A 23971-nucleotide genomic window follows, 5' to 3' on the forward strand; every position below is an offset into this window, starting at 1 on the left:
CCTCAGAGATTTGAGAGATTCAATTTTTATTAATACAAACAGTAAAGTTTTAAGGATATAACTTTTTTCTTTTTAAAAAAAAAAGATTTATTAATTTTTGTATACCAGTGCTCTATCTTCATGTATGCCTGCACACCAGAAGAGGGCACCAGGTCTCATTACAGATGGTTGTGAGCCACCATGTGGGTGCTGGGAATTGAACTCAGGACCTCTGGAAGAGCAGCCAGTGCTCTTAACCACTGAGCCATCTCTCCAGCCCCAAGATATAACGTTTCATCACCAATTTTATAAAGCAGTTTTCATTTTGAATACAAACTAAAAGGACATCCTGTAAATGTTTCTTGACATGTCCTAAAAATCCTGCTCAATGAATATGTATGTTTGTATATATACATACACATGTTCCCTCCATCCCACAAAGCACCAACTAACACAGGTTGGTGTTGCAAAGTTCATGAGTTTTTGTAAAAAGGTATTTGGAGTGTGTGTGTGTGTGTGTGTGTGTGTGTGTGTGTGTGTGTGTGTTTGGAGTGAGTGTGTGTGTGTGTGCATGTACATATGTGTGTGTATGTGCATGTACGTGTGTGTGTGTGTGTGTGTGTTTGTGTGTGTGTTTGGAGTGAGTGTGTGTGTGTGCATGTACATATGTGTGTGTGTATGTGTGTGTGTTTGGAGTGTGTGTGTGTGTGTGTGTGTGTGTGTGTGTGTGTGTGTGTGATTTACATGTACGTATGCAGCCTGGAGGGTGAGAACAGCATTATTAGGTGAAGAAAGGATTGATTAGTGATGCAGGATGATGCAGGCAGAGGCATCTGGAGCAGGAGAGGGTGCTGCAGACGCGATGACCAGAGGAGAGCTAGGGCCGAGCAGTGGCAGTCTTTGGAAATGAAGGTGGCTCTGCAGAAGGCGTCACTGTAGTGTGGTCACCTGGCTTTAAATGTCACCACAGACGCCTGACCCAGGCTTCCACCTTCTTGTTCCACAGTTGTGGGAATTGGCTATTGTTTTGTTGTTTGTTTTTCGAGACAAGGTTTCTCTGTGTAGCCCTGGCTGTCCTAGAACTCACAGAGATCCTCCTGTCTTCCTCCACCACTCGCCCCCTCCATGACTGGCTGGCTGAAAATCGGCTAGTTTAAGAGATCAGCAGAAACTCAAATGCAGGTACTTGGGGAAATTTACTGGCAGTACAGTTTTGGCAGTTTCAGGAAAACATAATGCAAAACTTACTTTTAATTAAATTATTATTTTATTGGCTTTATATATATTTAATATTGCAACTTCAGTTTTATGAATCTTACATGAGTTAAATTGTTTTCTTCTAAGCTCATATAACCTCATTGAAACATCTCAGGAATTATACACACACACATACACATACACACATATATGCAGAAAGGTTATAATTCCAAGTCATTCCATTTTTTTTTGTTCGTTTGTTTTGTTGGTTGATTGTCAGAGCCATTTCTCCAAAGCATTTATTACTTTATTTTTTAACAAAAACCATAACAAAATAAAGCATACTAATATAAAACAAAAAAACATCCCTTTGAAGTTGGACAAGGGAAACCAACAGAAGGGAAGGAATGAGCCCAAGAGCAGCACAAGAGTCAGTTCACACACACACACACACACACACACACACACACACACACACACACACACACACACACTCGGGAGCCCGGTAAAACACTGACTGGAAGCTGTAGTATATACGGAGGATCTGTGCAGACTGCACGGCCCCATGACTGCTGCCGCCTCGGGCTCTGAGTTCCTGTGAGCCTCGCTCAGCTGATTCGGAGGGCCTTGTTCTCCTGCTGTCCTCCATGCTCCTGGCTCTTACCTGCCTTCTTTCCACCTCCTCTTCTGCAGGGTTCTCTGTCTCTCTCCCCGTCTCTCTCTGTAATGCTGTCTGTGGGTCTCTGCGTCTGGTTCCACCTGCCCTCTGAGGAAGCCTCTCTGATGATGGCCGAATAGGGCAATGATCTATGAGTACAGCAGAATGTCGTTAGGGTAGTTTCGTCACTCTTGCATTTATTATTTATTTTTATTTTTATTATTATAGACCGGCAGGATTTGGTTTTACTCCAGGCTTCAGGGTGTCTTGTCTCTGGTTGTTGGGCTCCATCTCATGGAGTGGGTCTTAAGTCGAATCTATTCCTTGTTTTAAAATATGTTTTCTATGTCTGTATTATAGGAATATTGCAATACGGTCCAGCTAGATTCTGGGATAGATTATCGGAAAAGGGAACTCATTCCTGCAGGGAAACTCTACTACCTGTAAGTGTTTTCTGTGTGTGTGTTTAATTGTCCAAGCTTATGATTTAATAACTTATCAGGAAAAGATTAAGAAAATAAATACTTTATTAGAATCTGAAAGGCTAATTCTGAATTTCATAATTTTTAAACAAAATGCTATGATGTTAACTTCTTCTCTATACTGTCTTAGCCATCCATATTTGCATTATTTCTAATGTGTGATTGGGTGAAACCCTAATTAGGTTTTTGGGGAGGAGATGACAGATGGTTAGGAAGTAATGAGCCCCTCAAAAGAGGCTGTGATATTAAGAGAGTATCTTCAGTGTGCTGAAGGAATTAATTATTGTGGACATCTTCTGACAAGTGTTCCATCTCCGTCCCCTCCAATTGTTGCTGTATTTTGTCAGACAATCTGTCTGTATTTACCGTTGTTGACTCACTCTCATGCAGAGCCCATGCAAAATGCACCCGTATGCAAATACAACAGGGTATATCCTGAAGTCTTTTCAAAGAGCCTCCTGAGTGGGAGCAATTTTTAATAATAGATGTAGCCAGCACATGAGTTAAGGCTGAGCAAACAAATACAGTTTGTTTGAAAATGTCACTCGTGAGAACCCCGGGAAGGAAAAAGTGCTTTAGAGACGCAACTGCTGTTCAGTATCTGCCGGCAGTGATGGGGGATCTCGGGGACCACCTCACAGGCCTAATTGTAATGTAACTAAAAGGCATGTTTCTGGTAATTTAAATTTTGATGACAATGTGCATATGAGAGGCTGAGAAAACTTCTTGTCTTTGCCGCCTTGTAAGCAGAAGTACTTACTGTTTTTGAAGCAGAAATTAGCCAGGAAAATCACATAATTAAAATTGCGTACTTTACAACACACCAAAGGGACTGTTGCACTTATATTCAGATTCTGAGATTGTTACAGAAGCGTCTTATCCACCCTTAAGTACTCAGTCTTTAAAGTACTTCATAATTTAAAACAATTCTCCTAACACCATTGTCCGCTTTCATACGGACGCTTTCTTCCCAGTTCCCTTTTTCTTGACGTTTCCTGGGTCCTTTGTTTTCCTGACATTCCTAACCTTCCTGACATGTTTTTACCTAGTTCTTGTTGTTTCAGATGTGTGGTATTATCAATAAATAGTTATTTCTTTTTTCCTTTTTTCAAAGGAGGCAGTTCTAATTCACTGTTTTTAGGCGAAATACACTAATATGGAAGAATTAAAATATTTCTTAGTGAGGAATTTCTTCCTTCCTTTCTTTTCTTTCTTTTTTGAGACAGGGTTTCTCTGTGTGACATCCCTGGCTGTCTGGGAATTTGCTGGCTTCTAACTCACAGAGATCCTCCTGCCTCTGATTGAAGGCATGCATCACCACCAGGCTTCTTTTTTTTTTTTTTTTTTTTTTTTTGGTTTTTCGAGACAGGGTTTCTCTGTGTAGCTTTGCGCCTTTCCTGGAACTCACTTGGTAGCCCAGGCTGGCCTTGAACTCACAGAGATCCGCCTGGCTCTGCCTCCCGAGTGCTGGGATTAAAGGCGTGCGCCACCACCGCCCGGCTACCACCAGGCTTCTTAGGACTTTCTTAAATAAAGAAAGCGGACTGGGACATGGGTCAGTCAGCTCACTGTGCGGGCATGAGGACCTGGGTTCCAAAAGCTGCATGCATCTATTAACCCAGTGCTGGGGAGGTGGAGACAAGGCTCTCTCTATGCTCACTGGCCAGCCAGTGTCGGCAAATCTAAAGTTCTAGGTTCAGTGAGAGACCCTATCTCAAAAACATGGAAGAGAGCAGTGATTGAGGAAGTCACCAGACATTGACCTCTGGTTGGTTTACACACATGCGCACACACACACACACACATGCACGCACGCACGCACGCATGCATGAAGGCACACAGTTGCACGCACATACCTGCATCATGAAGGCTCCGTATGGCACTGACAGTCTTAGTGGGGTTTCTTGTGGGGAAGAAGCTGCTTTTGCTGAGAACATAGACATTTTTCTCTCTTTGATCTTACCCTGGGGTACCCAGTGCTCTTCCTGACAAACCAGGTGATTTTATTTTATTTTTTATTTTTATTTTTTTGGTTTTTTTTGTTTTATTTTATTTTATTTTATTTTACAATACCATTGAGTTCTACATATCAGCCATGGGTTCCCCTGTTCTGCCCCCTCCCACCCCCCCCCTTCCCCCCAGCCAAACCCTCATTCCCACCTCTTCCAGGGCAAATCCTCCCCCGAGGACTGCGATCAACCTGGTAGACTCAGTCCAGGCAGGTCCAGCCCCTTCCTCCCAGACTGAGCCAAGTGTCCCTGCATAAGCTCCATGTTTCAAACAGCCAACTCATGCAATGAGCACAGGACTTGGTCCCACTGCCTAGTTGCCTCCCAAACTGATCAAGCCAATCAACTGTCTCACCTATTCAGAGGGTCTGATCCAGCTGGGGGCCCCTCAGCCTTTGGTTCATAGTTCATGTGTTCCCATTCATTTGGCTATTTTTTTTCAATAGTTGAGTAAAACCGAAATTTATTACAAGCCACAGTCGTCCTAGGGACCTCCATGCTATATATATAGCCTCTATGGTTCTATGGGTTGTGGTCTGATTATTCTTTATTTTATATCTAGAATCCACTTATGAGTGAGTACATACCATGACTGTCCTTCTGGGTTTGGGTTACCTCACTCAGGATGATTTTTTCTAGTTCCATCCATTTGCCTGCAAATTTCATGCTTTCGTTGTTTTTCCCTGCTGAGTAGTACTCCATTGTGTATATGTACCACATTTTTTCCATCCATTCTTCAGTTGATGGGCATCTAGGTTGTTTCCAGGTTCTGGCTATTACAAATAGTGCTGCTATGAACGTAGCTGAGCATGTATCTTTATGGTATGAATCAGCATTCCTTGGGTATATGCCCAAGAGTGGGATGGCTGGGTCTTGAGGTAATTCGATTCCTAATTTTCTGAGAAACCGCCATACTGATTTCCACAGTGGTTGTACAAGTTTACATTCCCACCAACAGTGGAGGAGTGTTCCCTTTGCTCCACATCCTCTCCAACATTGGCTGTCATTGGTGTTTTTGATCGTAGCCATTCTGACAGGTGTAAGGTGGTATCTCAGAGTCGTTTTGATTTGCATTTCTCTGATGATTAAGGATGCTGAGCATTTCTTTAAATGTCTTTCAGCCATTTGTAGTTCTTGTTTTGTGAATTCTCTGTTTAGCTCTTTAGCCCATTTTTTAATTGGACTGTTCAGTATTTTAATGTCTAGTTTCTTGAGTTCTTTATATACTGTGGAGATCAATCCTCTGTCAGATGTGGGGTTGGTGAAGATCTTTTCCCATTCTGTTGGCTGTCTTTTTGTCTTATTGACTGTGTCTTTTGCCCTGCAAAAGCTTCTCAATTTCGAGAGGTCCCATTTATTAATTGTTGTGCTCAGGGTCTGTGCTGTTGGTGTTTTATTTAGGAAATGGTCTCCGGTGCCAATGCGTTCAAGAGTGCTTCCTACTTTCTTTTCTATTAAGTTTAGTGTAACTGGATTTATGTTCAGGTCTTTGATCCACTTGGACTTGAGTTTTGTGCATGGTGACAGATATGGATGTATTTGTAATCTTTTACATATTGTCATCCAGTTATGCCAGCACCATTTGTTGAAGATACTTTCTTTGTTCCATTGTATAGTTTTGGCTCCTTTGTCAAAATCCAAGTGTTCATATGTGCATGGATTAATGTCAGGGTCTTCAATTCAATTCCATTGGTCCGTATGTCGGTTTTTATACCAGTACCATTTATTTTATTTTTAAACTTAATTACATTTATTTATTTTCTTGTATGTGTGCGTGTGTATTTATACACACACTTTCATGCATTCATACATGCATCCCATGGCATACGTGTGGAGGTCAGAGGCAGCTTGTGGGAGTCGGCTCTCTTTTCCCTGTGTGGGTTCTGGGGATCAAATCAGGTTGTCAGCTTTGAGAGCAAGTGCTTCACCCCTGAGCCATCTTGTCTGCCTACAAAGCGAGGCAATTCTAGCATGGTGAGACGCTGTTCCATTCCTAAGACATGTGGTGGGCAAACACAGACTCCTGTAACATCTCCGAGTCCCGGGAACCAGACTGTACAAGGGACCCATGAAATACGGCAGGATCGGAGGCTCGGGGTGAACCCCTGTTCTCTCGCACGAGGCCTTGGGTCAAAGTAAGAAAACCGCCCTTAGGTCTGCTTTAACTGGACTTCTTTTGTCTTTCTTTTATGGTAGAGAAGATTGAACCTGGGACCCCACAGACTGGGCAAACACTTTATCACTAAACTATACCCAAGCTCTGTTATTTTATCTTTTTTTTATTATTTTAAATTACGTGTATGGATTTGTGTTGGGGGTGGGTACGAGCCTGTGAATACAGGCCAGAGGTGCCAGATTCCCCGGGCTCGAGTTACAGGTGGTTGTAAGCTGCCTGGAATGGGTGCTAGGCGCCAAGTTCGGGGTCTGCTAGCACGGTGCACACTCTCAGCCGCCGGGCAGCCCGCCCGCTCCTCTCCTTGTTGTTTTCAGACTCTCGTTCAGTTCCTGGGCCTGGACTTGGATTCCCTCTGAGAATCTGAGACCAAGCAGGTCTTGAACCTGTGAACTTCCGGCCTCAGCCTTCCGAGTAGCTGAGGTTATAGGCCAGGGCCCCCCAGACGCCGCTTCTCTCGCATTTATAGAAAAACTTACTATAGTGCCTCTTGTAACAGACTCTCGCGTGCTGTGTTATCCTTTTGTCCTGTTAAAACGCGTTTCTCTTTATTACTCTCCAGCTAAAACCCGGAATCTGTTTCTGAGTATGTGGGTCCAGATTCCCCCTGTCAATTTCACCAGAGTCCAACCGCCTGCAGAACAGAAGCCTGCCTGCTCCCCAGGGGACAGCAGCCCCTGCTGGACTTCCTTACAAGCAGAGTCCTGAACACACCCTTAATTAAATAGAAAGTTCAGACGAGATGGGTGCATTCTGCGTGGTTGGGCTGAGACTAGAAATATCCATTAGCTCAGCACTTTACTTCAAGTTTCCAAAGACAATGAAAAATGTCCCAAGCTGGAACCCAAATAATACTAAAAATCACCAGAGATTTCATTCAAAACAACCCGCGAAGCAGACTGGGAGCAACAACTGTCATTCAGAATATTGTCTGCTTCCTCAGAACTGACTCACACAGGCACCGGTTTGCTGTGGTCCTATGGAGTTAGAAATCCCAGGGTGGTGTGTGTGTGTGTGTGTGTGTGTGTGTGTGTGTGTGTGTGTGTTCGGTGAGTGTGCTCATGTGTGAAGGTGTGTTCGTTCCACGACACGCATGTGGAGGTCAGGGGCAGTCTTGGCTACCACTTCCTCCTTCTCCTTGGTTTGAGTCAGGGTCATGCTTGTGCGGGGCCGCATGCTCCAGGCGAGCTGGCCCTTGCGTGGGTTCTCCCATCCCTGCACTTCCTGTATTGGTGTGGGAATGCTGCAGTAACAGGCACACATCTCACATGCTCTTACACCAGCTTCCGGGGGTCCAGACGCAGTCATCAGGCGTGTGCAGCAACAACTGTCGTCCTGTGAACCATCTCCCTGGCCTTTCTAAGAAGGTTCCGGAGACCTCTGACTTGTCCCAAGTAGTTTTCTAACTAGGACAGACTCAGAGAAGTCAATGCTATTAGCGAGTTGCCCGTCACAGAGAGTTTGAGTGTAAATGCTCAAATGTCCACCTGGATGAAAACACCTCATCATTGTCCAGTCTTTCATTCTGCAGTAGCTGCATTTTTACTCCTCAGACAGGCACAGGCAGTTTCCTCCCGGAAGCTCGGTGACGAGGCATCAGAGGGACCCCTGTGTGAGAAAGGTGGCGGCCTGTTGAAACCCGGGCAGCTCCAGTAAGCTTTGGATTTCCCCTTTGCATCTGGGTGGCTGCTTGGACCACTGACTCATTTCGAACCTCATGGAGATTGTCAAGCATGACTCTCCTACGCTTTCCCAAGAGTTTACCTGCCTCACTCAGATGATTGGGGCCGGGAGCAGACGCTATCATTTTGTACCTGCAGTGAACACATCTTTCCAGCAGGAGGCGCAGCTGTGGAGGGGCCCCTGGGACGCTGCCCTGGTTGGTTTACTGTCTTTTCTGCAACGGGAGGATCCACTGGTTTCCTGAAGAGAGGACTTCAGGTCACCTTGATCTCACATTAGCTGTTTGTTTTTTCATTTGCTTTTAGGAATGGAGTAATGTGGTTTTTTTGTTTGTTTGTTTTCCTGTTAAGTCTGTGGAAGGATCTGGAATGGGTGCTGCCTATTCACACAACAGGTTTTTCCCAAACTCACATCCAGCCCCTATTCTCAGCACAGCAGCCATGACCTCATGAGAAGAATTGATTTCATTTCCTTTTCAATTGTGTGTATGTGTCTATTAATGGTAATTATTTGTGTGTATACAGGTGCGTATCGTGTGTGTGTGTGTGTGTGTGTGTGTGTGTGTGTGTGTGTGTTAGTGTGCAAGTATGTTAGGCCAGAGATTGACGTCAGTTTCTGCCTTATTTTTAGGTTAGGATTTTCCTTACTGACCCTGGAGTGTGCCATCTCCACAGGAACGGCTGGCCAGCAGGCTCCAGGGACCCTCCTGTCTCCACCCCCTCCCCTGGTACTTGAGTGACAGCTCACACCTCTGCACCTGGCTCTTCCCTGGGTCCAGGCATCTGAACTCAGGTCCCCAGGCTTGCACCTTACCCCCTGAGCCAGCTCCCCAGCTGCTCATAGGAAGATTTAAAACCGAACAGGGGACAGTGGCAGACCTGGGGTGTTTATGTACTCTACCTGAGTTCACAGATTGCCTCTTAGTGTTGTATGGGTCCTGGCAAAAGAAATGATTGACCTGGGTCAGAAACACGGGATTTTAGTAGTCTGGTACAGAGAACAGCCTGGGTATTAGGATATGCCGTCGAGTCCTTGTTTCTGGGTCCCCTGGGGTGGGAGGGAGTTTTCCCAAGGCCCAGATGATCCCAGTTGAGGCTTTGAGAAGAGCGCTGAACTTGTGTGGACCCTGTCGTTTTCCAGCCGGGAAGAAGCACGTCCGCCTTTTGTCTCAAGGGTTAACCGTCTCATCGCTCAGGGTTGCTCATGACAAATAGAGCCTTGGGGGGAGTCAAGGCCTATGTCTTGGCACATCAGCTCAGTATGGGGAGGAAAAAAAGACCCACAGAGGACCGACTCTTTCAACAGGCCACGAACTTTTATTTCATTTGGCTCCCATCCATCAGTCGTCACCACCTCAGCAGCATCCATATGAAGCACACTGTTGGTTGTCTAGTGGCTCAAGACCATCTTAACTGCACACACATGCACACAGACACAGACACAGACACACAGACACACACACACACACACACACACACACACACACACACACACACGTCCATCCTTTCAACAGACTTCAGAAATAAGTTTCTTCTTAAATGCTTTCCTGGTGGAAGCTTCGTCTCACAGCAACTTTCAGTTTTCCACTGCAGAAACATCTCTTTCAAGAAGATAATCATTTTGGTGACTGTATCTTTAAATACCATTTTTTAAAAAAGCAACGATTAGATGGGGGGGGGGGAAGCCCCACAGAGCTCTAAGGCTAGCGTTCTGTTTGAGGAAAAAAGATCTGGAAGCTAAGGATGAAGCCCACGCCATACACCCAGTGCCGCACAGCTGAAAACACCCTGCCTCTTGCCTGTGATGTGCCTTATAAATGCTCTCTCATCCTCCCACTGCGAGGACCACATCAGCAAGTTAAGAATGTTTCCTAGCTTCATCGCCACACCTTCCCACACCTAAAATCTTCCCCTATTTTTTTTAGCCTTAAATTTAATTAATTAATTAATTAATTTATGTGTTTGGGTATTTTGCCTGCATGTATGTCTGTGTATCACGTGCATGCCTAGTGTTCTCAGAAGCCAGGAGAGGGCATCAGAGCCCCTGGAACTAGAGTTAACAGATGGCTGTGAGCCACTGTGTGGGAGCTGGGAACTGAACCGGGGTCCTCTTGAAGAGCAGCCAGTGCTCCTAACCATTGAGCTATCTCTCCAGCCCCTTGATTTTGATTATGAATTATGTGTATGTGTGTGTCTGTTTGTGGGTGTGCATATGAGTGTGGTGCCTACAGAGGTCAGAGCACTGTAATTAGAGTTACAGGCCGTTGTAAGCTGCCCGCATGGGTGCTGGCAATCCGACCCAGGTCCTCTGCAGGAATAGTTTACGCTCTTAACAGCTAAACCATCTCCCCAGCCAAACTTTGGCAACGTTCTAGTTTCTGCCTGGGAGGTTGCCACTCCCTTGTTTGGAAGGAAGGTGTCTGGGACATCTTGGGTCTATTTCCCTGTCGCCGATAATCACGTTATAGGTGTTTGTGTCCCAGGCGTTGGTAGTTGTAGTTTGTATCTCCTTTTCTTGCCAGTTAGACAAGTTTCTATTGCCTATTTATTCAGGCCTTGAATCTCTTTCAATAGTGTTTTGTGGTTTCCAGTATGCAATATGCTTACAGTTCTTCTGTTAAATTCGTTTGTTAGTAGCTTATTCTTTTTATGTTCTATAAATGAATTTCCCCTCAATTTTATTTTCAATGCCTTTATTACTACTATAAAATGCAACAGATTTTTGCATATTGACCTTGCTGAACTGGTTTATTAGTTTCTTAGGGCTCCTGGAATTTTCTAAATACTAGATACTAATAAACCAGTTCGCTTCTTCCTCTGCAAGCTGGACATTTTTGATGTATTTTTTTTCTTGCCTAATTCTCCTTCCCAGAGCTGAGCTCTAGTACATGCAGTATGAGAAGAGACGAGAAATGATAAGCCTTGTTTCTGGCCTTAGAGGAAACAACTTCAGTTTTACCATTAATTACACCATTGTCTCTGGGTTTTTCATAGATGTCTGTTATCAGTTAATAATATTCTTCTCCTTGATTTGTTGACCATTTTTGTCATGTCAGATTTTCTGAAATGCATTTTCTGTCTTTGCTAAGAGAATTGTGTGATTTCAGTCCATTGTTACATTCACACTAATTGATTTTAGATTTTAGATTAGCCTTGCATTTCTGGAATAAATATTTTCATACTCGTCAGCTTTCCATCTCTGACAGAACATCTGAGTCAAGCCACTTTGCAGGAGGAGATTTCCTGTCCCAGCCCATGGTTTCCCAGGTCTCCACCCGTGTGCAAATGGCACCCCTGCCTTAGGGCCTGTGTCGAGGCTGGACACCGTGGCTGGGAGTGCCGTGGGGCCAAGGGAGCTGGGAAGAGGAAAAGAGAGAGGAGGAGGATGTCTTATGTGAGGGCACCCCTCTTACCTAGCTGCCTTAGTAAACCCCACTCCCTAAGAGTCCTCTACCCCCCAGTAGTGCCCTGAGCTGGGAACCATGCCTTTAACATGAGTTTAACAGCAGTGAGAGAGAGGGTGATTTGGGGGGACACTCAGCTCCAGACCAGAACAATCACAGTGTAGAATCCTGTTGTACTTAGCTCGGTTAGGCTTATCAGTACTTTACTAGGGACTTTCATGGCCGTAGTTGGAAGAGATGCACGTCATTGGCTTTCTCTTCTGGACATACTTCAGTCTGGTTTTGATAGCAGGATAACGCTGGCCTCACAACAAGTTTGGAAGGACCCCATTCTCCTCCACATCCCCCTTCTTGGTCAGTTGATAGTTGATTTGTATCTTTCTAGGAGTTTGTCCATTTCTTCTAGGCTAGCGGATTTGTTAGCTTGCAGCTGTTCATGGGGCACGTTGCATACCCTTATCCCAAATACTTGGGAACAGAAGTATTTCAGATTTTGGAGTTGGGTTTTGTTTTGTTTTTGGAATGTTTATGTAAAGTTTATGATTGAACACCCCTAAGCTGAAGTCTGGACTTTCAGTTTAGAATTAATGTTATTGTCTTATTATCTATTTCATTCTGACAAGGTTGATTATAACCTGTCTTTCGCTGTCTCCTCATAAATGCACAGGTCCACCTTGCAAACAGAGCTGTACGTTATTACATGTATCAGCTTCCCGCTCCATAGCCTGTAGGACATAATCACTCAAACTGTTTTCCAAGGGTTTTAGCTGTTAAAACCATAGCAGGATTCCATTTGACATAATTTGGATGTACACTTAATTAGTAATTAATTGCACATTAACTCAAGGGCCACTGAATGAGAAATTAATACCAAGTGTGGGAAACTTTGAAACATCACCTAACAAGTGATACAGTGCAGCCACCCTCATGTACAGACTTCCACGCCAACTAGACCAGTCTCTTCAGCTCACCTCCTTTCTTTCTCTAGGGGCCTGTGTGTTACAATGGCACCTCATTCTGCAGGACACTTTGGCTTGTTGTCACAGAAGATATCTGGCCCATCATTCCCCGCTTACCCACACGAGCAAAAGTATCCTGCTGTAGATAATACCGTGTAGATGTACAGTATGTGAGCAGATCGTGTGCATACAGCTTTTCAGTTTTCTTAACCTTCTCTTCCCCCACCCTGCTTTTATGACAGGGTCTCATTCAGCCTGGAACTCACTCCGTAGCCCAGGCTGCCTTTGGATTTGCACAGTCCTCCTGCTTCAGCCTCTTGTCGTTTGGGATCATAGGCGTGAGCTCCCGTGCCCAGCTCAGGTACTTAGCATTCTTATCAGCTTGTTATTTCATCTCCAAACAGATCCCAGATTGAACTGAAAGTCAGTCTCTAGGACAAGAAAAACCGATCTGGCAGAGGGCCCGGAGCCTTAGTTACTTGCTAGGGACTTTTAAAAAAGCTCTTAAACCCCCTTGCCTCTTTCCCTCATTATTCCACTTCTCTTTTATCTTTATTGTTTTTTAAGACCTTTTGTTCATATTGCTTTCTGAAATTATACAAAAAGGAATTTTTAAAAAATGTATCCAACTGCAGTTCTGCCTGCTAGGCCACCGACTTCTTTTAGGTAAATGCAACACGGAAAGTCAGTAGTCATTTTCTGCAGAGACGAGAGGGGTGAAGGCCTGCAATTTGAGGAGATCCCCCTTTCTGTAGTACGTACAGGTCAAGATTAATGGAGCCAGGAAAATCACCCACCAGGTGACTGAGAAGGGTGGGAACGTGGAGACTGAAATGGATCTCTGAACAGTCAATTAAGCCTTTGCGTGACTGAGAAGATAAACAGCAGGATAAAAATCCACTTGAACAACCAATTCCGTTATGTAAAACACACCTACAGGATTTGAAATGCGACCAAGGCTGTTTTATATTAAGGCAAGCATAAACCAACTTAATTTTAGACCTGCCTCCAGCCCCAGATTATGTTTGGTGTGAGGACAAAGAGCCATAGAGCATGGATGCACAAGGAATCGGTAGAGCGCCGAGACTCTCTGCCAGGAAAGTTTGGCAAAGAACCCCCGAGAGGAAGGAGAAATTTCTCTGTCAAATCAACTTTGGCTCCCTGGCATAGAGAACTCGGGGCAATGGGGACCGAGGAGAGCCAGCCCTATTCTGCTTGTTGATACCTTAACAAGCTGTTGATTTTTGAAAGGGGACAAAGGAGCAAAGTGTGTTAGCATTCTGTCCCCTTGAGTCAATCCTAATGAAGTGGGAGGTTCTTAAAGAAATTGATTTCCATTTAACTTCATGCATGACCCTCTTCCAAAAACCTCCAAGTGTTTGGGAATTTTTGTTGAGAATTTCAAATGATCCAGCAATAGTAAGCTCATTTTGACATGTTCTGTTTCCTTGAGGCTAAGTTTTTTATGTTGAATGCTTGATTTCAGCTGTAAATTTTTTTTTTCAAAATCGGAATGACTGATTAATTTCTTTTCTGCTTACTGATTTAATGTGGAAAAGATAAATCACAATTCTCATACTTCCAAAGCAATCAGGCTTTTAATCCAGGTACTGTACTCAGGATTCCTGTGGGAGTTGGTGCCAGATTTCCTGGCACCTGAACAGTGGTTGATTCCAGGGCTTTTCTGACTTAAAGACACAGTGGTGCTGCTGAACAGAAAATAGAAAGCCGCCCCTCAGCGCCGCTGCTCGGAGGACAAAGGTGACGGGAGGGATGAGATGGCCGGGTTTCAGGGCGTTGCGGAGCAGAAGAAAGGGGCTGTGCTGGGCGCCGGCTGTCTTGGCCCTCAGGGGAGAGGAGCAGCTTTGGAAAAGAGTGGCGTTGCCTCGCGTCAGAAACGACCCTAATGCTCTTTCTGTGTCAACTTTTGATTAGCCGTGGACAGGTTTTCTTTTCTTGCATCTTATCCACACAAAGGCCTAGTATACAGTAGTGTTGTACCGCGAGCAATTACCCAGAGTCCAGCTCTCTCGAGGGAGCTGAAGCCAGTCAGTCAAATGCTTGCAGAGCGAGGGACCGACCAGGGCTGTGCACACTCGGCTGCCGCTAGCACCGAGCTACGCCCTGCCCAGTGTGTGGTTCCTGCTCCTTTTCTGCGTCCTTCCGGAGAGGAAGGGAACACTCTTCAAGCCCGGACCCAGTTCCCTTGTCTTCCGGTCATTTTGATGTTACTTCCCTTCTTGAGGAGATGCCTCTTTATGGTTAAAATGGGATATTACTGAATGGGATATTTGCTTCATTGGTGTATGGGGCATGTATTTTTGTAGGTCTAAGAGAAAACTCAGAATTAAGCTCATTTTGGGGAAGTATGGGTAGGCGTGTGTATGTGTGCATGTACATATGTTTGTACAGGTGCACATGCGCACGCGTGCATGCGTGTGTGTGTGTGTGTGTGTGTGTGTGTGTGTGTCTGTCTGTCTGTCTGTCTGTCTGTCTGTCTGAGGGCCAGAAGTCCTTGTCATCAGATGTCTTCTTCAGCCTCTCTCCATTCCCCCCACCCCCCCCCCCCCCCCCCCCCCGCCCAAGACAAGTCACCCACTGAACCTAGAACTCACCAATTCTGCTAGACTGGTTGGTTAGCAAGTCCCAAGGACCATAGTGCCTCCACCTCCCCAGTGCTGGGTTGCAGGTGTATGCCGCCATGCCTCCACCTCCCCAGTGCTGGGTTACAGGCGTACGCCGCCATTGTCATGTTTTTGCATGGATGCTGAGCCGTCTCTCCAACCCCCTTATCGAGGCTGTTCTGATGCTGAGCTTCCAGCTCGTTGTTATGGAGACTAGCCACCAATCTATTCTCAAAACTCAGCCATTCTTCTGTTATGAGGTCTTTAGGAAAAAGGCACAGTGCAACATATCTTCGCAAAAGTTTGTTTAAAATTCTTATGAGGGTCTGGAGAAATGTCTCCGTGATTGAGAGCACTTGTCTTTCCAGAGAACCCTAGTTTGGTTCCCAGCATCTATACTGGGGGCTCACAGCATCCTGTAATTCCAGCTCCAAAGAGTTCAGCACCCTCTTCTGGCTTCTGTGAGCACATGCAACATTCTGTGTGCCCAACACTCACTCACACACACACACACACACACACACACACACACACGTCGATTAAAAATAATAAAAAATAAATCTTACAAAAACCCAAACTAACAAAAACCTAGCAAGTCCTGGTCCTTCATTAGAGCTGCATGGGTATGGTTATATTCCTGAAGAGTTTTATTTAAGGGAATCTTATTTCCCTTTAAGTGTGTCCCTTCAGAACTGTGATGGCCACTACTCCGGTTTGTCATGGCAGATGACATATATTCTTTTCTTGTTTGAATTTGAATGCATTTTCTCTGGCTTAAGTTTTTACAATAATGTTGTACACTTGAAATTTCCTACTTGAAAGCAGCCAAGGGCGAGGCTGGAGAGATGGCTTAGAGTCAAGAGCACTGGCTACTCTTCCAAAGAACTGAGGTTTGCTTCCCAGTGCCTACATGGTGGTTAGCAGCCATCTGCAACTCCAGTTCTGAGGGATCTGACACCCTCTTCTGGCCTTTTCAGGCACTGCACACACACAGTACACAGACATACATGGAGGCAAAGTACCCATATACGTACAGTAAAAATAAATCTTAAAAATTCAAAAATGGTGGGGGGAATCTTAGATGTTTTTTGATTCTATATTTTTATATATACATGATATTTTATTAAGAAAATACTTCTGACTTAACTATTGCTTTAATTCAATTATGTATTATTTTATGTTCTACCCATATCTAAAAATAATTTGAAGCAACTTACATTGAAGTAATTTATAATGTACATACCATAATCATTACACGGAAAGGACTACAGAATTCTAATAAGACTGCAGACGGTGTGGACTTTTTTTGTGCACTGCCAGCTGCCAGCTGGAGTATAAATTACGGTAGTATCAGCTATGCTGAACACTGGCATTGCATTCCTTTCCTGTTGCTGTGATAAAACACCATAGTCAAGATAACTTATAGAGAAGAATGTATTTGGCTCACGGTTTCAGAGGGTTAGAATCCATGATGACAGAGCAAAGACGTGGTGGCTGGAGCAGCCGCTGAGAGCTCACATCTTGAACCACAAATAGGAAACAGAGAGTGAACTCAAAATAATGTGAGTCTTTAAACTCAAGGCTTCTTCCCGTGACATATCCCTTCTTCTTTCCAAGTAGTTGCTGTAACAGCTTCCTCCCCGTTGTCTCTTTTTAGGGAGCATAACCAGCTCTCTCAAGAAGAAGGGCAGGGAAAGGCTCTTGTCACAGTCGGTGGCCACAGAGACCAGTGGCTCTTGATCCCCCACTTTTTAAGAAGACACTGTGGTGTGGGGTAGATGAGGAATGGCAGAGGGGGTGGGAGGGTGCTGTTATAATTGTGAGAGCAAGAGCTGGAACCAGTTATCAGAGGCTTGTCTTAGGGTTCCTATTGCTGTGAAGAGACATCATGATCACAGCAACTCTTACAAAGGAAAGCATTGGATTGGGGCTGGCTTGCAGTTCAGAGGTTTAGTCCACTATCATCATGGCAGGTGGCATGGCAGCGTGCAGGCAGACACGGTGCTGGAGAAGGAGCTGAGAGTCCTACGTCTTTGACCCACAGGCAACAGGAAGTGGTCTGAACTAGGAGTAGCTTGAGCACAAGAGACCTCAGTGCCCACCCCACAGTGATGCACTTCCTCCAACAGTGCCACACCTACCCAACAAGGCCACACCTCCTAATAGTGCCACTCCCTAAGAGCTTATGGGCGCCATTTACATTCAAACCATCACAAAGTTCATTGGCACCCTTAGAAATTGCAGGAAGTTAGCAATTCTGTCAACTTTGTGCAATACATAAATAAACCACCAACAAAGAATCCCAAACTGCTTGGTAGTCCATTTGGCAAATGGATCTGACTACACTTAATCATATTCCCCATCACTGAATATCAATTTAGGTACCTTCATTTTTGTGTCACAGTGACCCTTCTTCCAGAAGTTAGCCGTTATTCTTTCGTAGGTGATTTCCCATGAATGGAACAGCCTATGGCTATGGATTGAATATAAAAAGTCCCCACAGGCTCCTGCGCTTGGTCCCAGTGGTTGGCTTTTGGAGGTTGTCAAAATTTTAGGAAGTAGAGCTTAGCCTGAGACTGGGTGGCTGTGGGCAGGGGAAGGATTATGGTCTAACCAGGGTCGGCCTCAAGCTCCCCCTCTGTTCACGATCCACAGAGATCACAAGGCAGCACCAGGCTCCCAACACAGACAGTTAGGGGGAGATTCCCTCCCGACAGCTCTTACTTCAGGAGTGGATTCATTGACCAGGCCACTTCTTCACGTCACCATCAGCACAGGGTCACTGAGCGACGGAGCCTTCACACTGCTGTGACCAAGTACCCGAGAGAAATGACTTAAAGGAGGAATGGTTTATTTGGTCCCTACTGTTCACTATTCTTGAGTCTGTTGTTTCAAGGCATATGGTAAAGCAGAGCACCGTGGTGGTGGGCCCCTGGACACGTGACTCCCTTACCTCATGACCACCTTCTCCAACCAAACGCTCATCCTAACAGGGCTCTTACTCCCTGTCATGTTTGAGTTCACTAACGCATCAAAGTTGTACTTCTCACGTGCCCATCAGCTGCCGGCATATCCACAGTAGTGAGCCTGTGGGAACCATTTCCTGTCCAAACCATAGTGCCATCCTCCTGCCTCAGCTTCTAAAGGCTGGGATCTCAGGCATGCAACGCCACACTTGGCATGATTTTTCTTTGCGTTTGTTGTTCAGTAAGAAGAAATGATTGGCTCCTTACCAATTGGGCCATCTTTTTAAGCAGCTTCTTAAGAGTCCTTTGACCGTTGTTCTGTTGGAATTTTTATGTGGTGATAAATTTTTATTTGGTATGACATAATATTACCATAGTGCTCCCAGTCTGGCTATGACTTTTTTTTCTATCATACAGACAGTTTATGTCTTTGTGTATTCAGATTAGATGACACAGTTCTGAATCTCCGTCTTCCCTTCTGTGAACACGTGACAATGATGTCACCTCCATGGTGAGGTAAGAGTAGTGTGAGGAACTCGTTGTGGCATGGTAGTTCAACAGAGGACAACTGCTCTTCCCCTTGGACTCACTGCAAGGTTTAGAGTCGCCTAAGGTTTTTGTTACAAGTGTGGAATGTACTCAAAGCTCTTTAAATTATGATTTGGAAATGTGCAATAGATAACTGAGTTTTTTAGACCAACATAATTGGGTAATGAAAGGTTTTTTTCTCTTAATTTTTCTAATGCTCATCTTCAAAAAAAAGTGAGTACAGCCTGGCAAGATGGCTCAGTGGGTAAAGCCCTTGCTGTACAAGTCTGATGGCCTAGCTTTGAACCCCCAAATCCATGTAGAGGTGGAAGCGGAGAACAGACCCACAGAGTTGTGCTCTGGCTTCCCTGTGTGCCCCATGGCCCGGATTGCTGCACATACACATCCTATATACATACAGAATGATAACGTAAAAATTAAAACTACTTACAGATGCCAATAGCTGCGTCTCTTTAAACAGGAAAGCCTGGATCTGAGTGGCATGTGGGAAGATAAGGTTTTCTGACAGTTAATTGTTAAGGATTTGGGAATATCAGTGTATTCCTTTCCTGTTCCTTCTTTCTTTTATATCAGTCCAGCTAACTCAAAAACACCAGAGCATGCAGTAGCCACCACTCTGTCTGCTTTTAAGGGGGTATGAAGATGAGTTTCCTGTCTCCTGTACCAGTAAAACTTGCTCCTGCAGCCAAGTGCATGTCAGTAGATGGGCAGCAATCCTGCATCGCACAGACTGCGTTTTTGAAATGCACTTAGGTGGGCAGTACTCACGGTCACACAGACTGTGTTTATGAAATGCTTTTAGTTTTGGACGGCTTAATGCTGAGACCTTTTTGTATTTTGGACCTTCCGAGTATCTGTTTATGGTAGTGTAATAAAATTCTAATAAGACAATGTTGAAATAAATGTAATTTTGTGGTGGGTATGGAGGTACAGTTCTATAATTTTAATCACTCAGGAGATGGAGGCAGGAGGATTGTAACTATAGGCCAGCCTAGGCTACATGGCAGGATCCTGTCTCAAAAAACAAAATAAAATGCAACATGAAATACTAACCTTGTTATGAAGGAGAGGTTGGAGTGTGCGTGCGTGCGTGCGTGCGTACGTGCGTGCGTGTGTGTGCGGGGATTGAACCCAGGGTCTTTCCGCGCTAGGCAGATACTGTTCTTAAGTGAGATTCTGCTTGCTCCATTCTACCTGCCCTGATAAGTATGCCGTTAGGACTAGAGACATGGCTCGGTGGGTATTTGCTGAGAAAGCCCGATGGCCTGAGTTCAATTCCCAGAACCCGTGCCAAACTGACTCCACGAAGATCCCCTGAGATCTCACATGTGCTCTGTGCCATATGCATGCTCCCCAACAATACATTGGTAATAATAAGTAAAAGTAAATTTTAAGTTGATCACTAACCAGGTACTCTGGAACCTGGGGCAGGAGGAGCCGAAGTTCGAGGCCAGCTTTTTTTAAAAAAATTTTTTTTAATTAAAAAAAAAAATACGGGATAGAGATAGGGCCCAGCTGGTAGAGTACTTGCCATGCAAGAACGAGGCACTGAGTGTGGGTCCCCAGCACCCACATAAAAGCCTGGCGCAGAGTTGCACTTATGCAGTCCCAGTGCTGGAGTTGGTGTTGGGGCAGGTTCAGGGACGGGCTGTCCTGGAGTTCAGGATCAGTCAGCCTGGCCAACTGGGGGACGGCTGTAAGCCTGGTGTCAGCCTCTGGCTTCCTCGCGCACACACACATGTGCACTGCACTTCTGTACACACACATGCACACACAAGCATGCACACACACGAATGCACACACACACCGCTTCTCAAAGACAACTGTGTGTGTGCACACACCAATGCATGGTAGAAATTGTTCTAAATGAATTCCAAGAATGACCTCTAAACATCCAGGTGCTTCATGTGACATTGACATTGACATTGACATTGACTTTGTGGTTTCTTGGTAACTTTAAGTTTGCTTTTTGGGGCTGATAAAAGTGTTTGCCGCCAAGCCTGATGGCCTGAGTTGAACCTGAGGACCCACACAGGAGAAGGAGAGAGCAACTCCCACAAATTTTTCTCAGGTCTCAACATGCATGCGAGAGTAATACAGAAAATTAAATTTGGGTGACTGTCTCTCTGAACCGTTCTTTATCTATGTCATGTAGTTATTTTAATGTCTTAATTTAAAGGTCTTACAAGATGTTACAAAAGTCAAGTAGCATTCCCTATGGAGTCAACCATGGCACACGATAGTTTTGAGAGCCACGGAGGTGGGCGGGCAGCACTGGCCTCCTTCAAGATGGCTGCCCTGCTGCATGTGTAAGGTGTTGCGTCTGCTGCAGCTGAATGTTAAATGCCAGCAACCTGCTAAGAAAGATTTTTGTTTCAACTCCATCTTAATGACTAATTTTCCACAGGACACTATTAAAGCGATGTCAGTGCTTCCACAATTAGTTAAGATTGATTTCTGTCAAAATTAAGCATATTGGCAGGTCATCTTGTGTAAGCTTGTGTGTAGGACTGGAGGAAACTTAGATTTTCACTTGAAGTTGTTTGGGTTTTTTTTTTTTTTTTTTTTTTTGGACAGCTTCCTTCTACCAGTTATTTTCTTCTATTGACTGTTAATTTATCAACCCTTCTTTGAAAAAAAAAAGTGAGAAGAGAGGCCACAGCATTATCACATTTCTATATGTGCGCTCCTCAAGCATATGGTGATTTCTAATTAGAATACAAAGGCTGTGGTGGACTCTCCCTGGCTGCTGCCTTCGAAGACTTCCTCCATGGTGCTGCCGTAGAGGGCGTCACGGAGGAGGGGCCTTGGGGGACCTCCAGCAGGGACACTTTGGAGAGAAACTGTGGTCTGCAATTGTCCTTCTACGACAGGAGTCCTCCTCTGTGTCTTCAGATGCACAGAATCTGAGAAAGTTTCTGATGTGCAGCTCAAGTTGGTGTTTGCCAGCTAGCAATTCCATCCTGACTGCTCCATCCTCGCCGCCAGTAGCTGGGCTTGGTTTTTCTAAAAACCCCCTCAATGTTTAATTTCACGTGCACCCTCTCAGGGGAGATTTCAAAGGGTGCCTGCTGGATGCTTGACGGCCTTGCCTGTTTGCTGTTGTTTGGCCTGCAAGCGCGAGTCAGCTGCTTTCTGTTCCTGTGTACACATAGGATTAATGGATTTACTCTCTCTGTATCGTCTCATTACTGGAAACATCTAGAAGCTCAGAAGTCTTTCAATGTATGCAAATAAGGCAGGATCGTCTACCTGAGAGTTAATATTCTCTGCTTTTTAAGTGTATTCTAAATCTAATGTTTGTATTTAGCGCAGATCACCCTGTTCTCTCTTTTTATGGGCGAAAAGCTAAGCAGGCCCAGGCAGCTGTTTGATGTCGGCTTCGAGTGTTATTAATTTCATATTCTATTATTCTTTTCACTGTAGTACAAGTGAAGCTGATGTGGAGGCTGTCATGGATAAGTTGTTTGATGAGCTGGCCCAGAAACAAAATGATTGTACGTAAGTTAATTTCTCTTGAAAGAGAATACATTTAGAACACAATGCCCAATCTCCACTGACCAATTAATAAGTCCCATTGCTGTATATGGGTTGATGCCACGCTCAAGTGGCAGTCATTGTATCAGCATTTTGTCTAATTTATGTGTTGAATCATGTGCTATTATTCATCAAGCTATGCATTTCCTATCTGTAAGAGATGAATTTTATAGTAATTATCCAGACAAGATTGAGTCTTTGTTCATGTTCCCATAGTAACTAGACCAAGGATTCTAAACGTGCAAGGGAGAGAGCTGCGCCTGAATAAAGCCTGTGGAACCGTTGCCGACTGCACATTTGAAGAGCTGTGTGAGAGAGTAAGTATCCAGGCCTGGCCAGACTGGCTGGCCCTGCCCATGTTAAAATACTTCACGTCTTCCCTTCAGCCTGTTTCAGATTTTAAAATGCTCTTCGCAGAGTCAGAACTGAGGTCAGAGTCTCAATCAGGGAAATTTTCATCTATTTGCCAAGCCATTTTCATAGGTACTGGCACAAAATCTGCTCTTTAAGGGCTTTCCAGAAAAATAAAAACCGAGAAACGCAGAGGCCACTGTCGACTGTGGCTGGAAGCCGAAGCAGAATCCTCGTCAAGGCTCTTTTGTAAACGTCCCGTGTGAGGGAAGTAAGAAACACGGAGGGAAGGGCCGGCGAGATGGCGCCGTTCGCAAGGACGCTTGCAGCCAAGCCCAACCACCTGAGTTCGATTCCCCGGTCGCATATGGTGGAGGAAGAGAACACCTCCCCTAAGTTGCCTTCTGGCCTGTGTGGTGAGATGAGTGTGCGGGGAGAGGAGATGAGTGGCTGGCGTCCTGTGACCCAAGGAAGTGTGTCATTAGGAATTGCCATTCCCCAAATTCACTGTTGTGCTTCTGGGCTGTATCTGAGCCGTTTGGACCAGGTGAAGGGAAGTCAATGTACAGAGCTATGGCATTGGTATTATCTCATAAATAGTTTGTCTTACAGATGAAATACATGCACATGCACACCCCCCATATATTAGAAAGTCTTTGCAGCTCTGTTATAGATATGAATTCTGTCTTTCTGAAGTTCGGGACTTCTCCGTGCTCAGTAGAATATTTGACCTCATCATCCAGTCTACGTCTTGAGAAATCCAAGGAACTTTGCACGTAGCTCCTCAGTCAAGCATCACCCCCTGGTCTCTGATTTGGGGTAACTACAGAAGAGCTGTTTGGAGGCAAAGGGAAGGCCATTTTCCTTTATACGTGCTGAGTAAGGAATGAGCGTGTTTCCACTCATAGCTGGCAAGAACTTGTCACCGTTAAACCAGAGATGATACCACCTTTAAAGCAGTGGGTCCCCTGCAGTTGCTTAGCGCTTTAGAAGCAATACAATTAGGATTAATTAAGAGCCTCTGGTGGCAGCCCAGCCTCCGTACCCACTGTGGCTGACTTGACTCTGCCTGCTTCTATCAGCGCATCAGTGTTAAGGTCAAAGTCACCTGTCTTGCCGGGAGAGAATCTTCTTGTGCTTCCGTTTAGACTTTACTGTCTTTGCTAAAACAGACCCTCTTGTGAAGGATGAAGCTCCTCCTCTCTCTTCAGTAGGGACATCTAGTGAGGAGAGGGAACAGGCAGAGGTATGGAGACCTCTGAGGAGGCCAGGGCTCCTTTGGAGCAGATTCTGAGTGTCTGTATTTCTTTCCTAGGCTCATTAGTTCAGGACACTTGGTATCTATCAGAAAGAGGCCACTTAGAATCCCAAATCTCTTATAATCTTTTTACTGCTGAGTGG

The 23971-nt window shown here is 44.9% G+C and overlaps 1 protein-coding gene across 8 annotated transcripts in view; it reads left to right on the forward strand.

The window, feature by feature from the left end:
* Window positions 1-23971, forward strand: part of Afg1l (AFG1 like ATPase) — a 189122-nt gene that overhangs the window by 130353 nt on the left and 34798 nt on the right. For 7 of the 8 annotated variants that reach the window (XM_076552378.1, XM_076552379.1, XM_076552380.1 and 4 more), the window contains 3 exons: window positions 2195-2277; window positions 22109-22179; window positions 22436-22536. The exons of the other annotated variant lie outside the window; for it this stretch is intronic. In XM_076552378.1, the coding sequence (XP_076408493.1) occupies window positions 2195-2277; window positions 22109-22179; window positions 22436-22536 (255 nt within the window). The remainder of the gene's footprint in view (window positions 1-2194; window positions 2278-22108; window positions 22180-22435; window positions 22537-23971) is intronic. 8 annotated transcript variants of the gene reach the window in all.

Source organism: Peromyscus maniculatus, chromosome 16 (assembly GCF_049852395.1).
Source record: "Peromyscus maniculatus bairdii isolate BWxNUB_F1_BW_parent chromosome 16, HU_Pman_BW_mat_3.1, whole genome shotgun sequence".
Taxonomy (NCBI): Eukaryota; Metazoa; Chordata; class Mammalia; order Rodentia; family Cricetidae; genus Peromyscus; species Peromyscus maniculatus.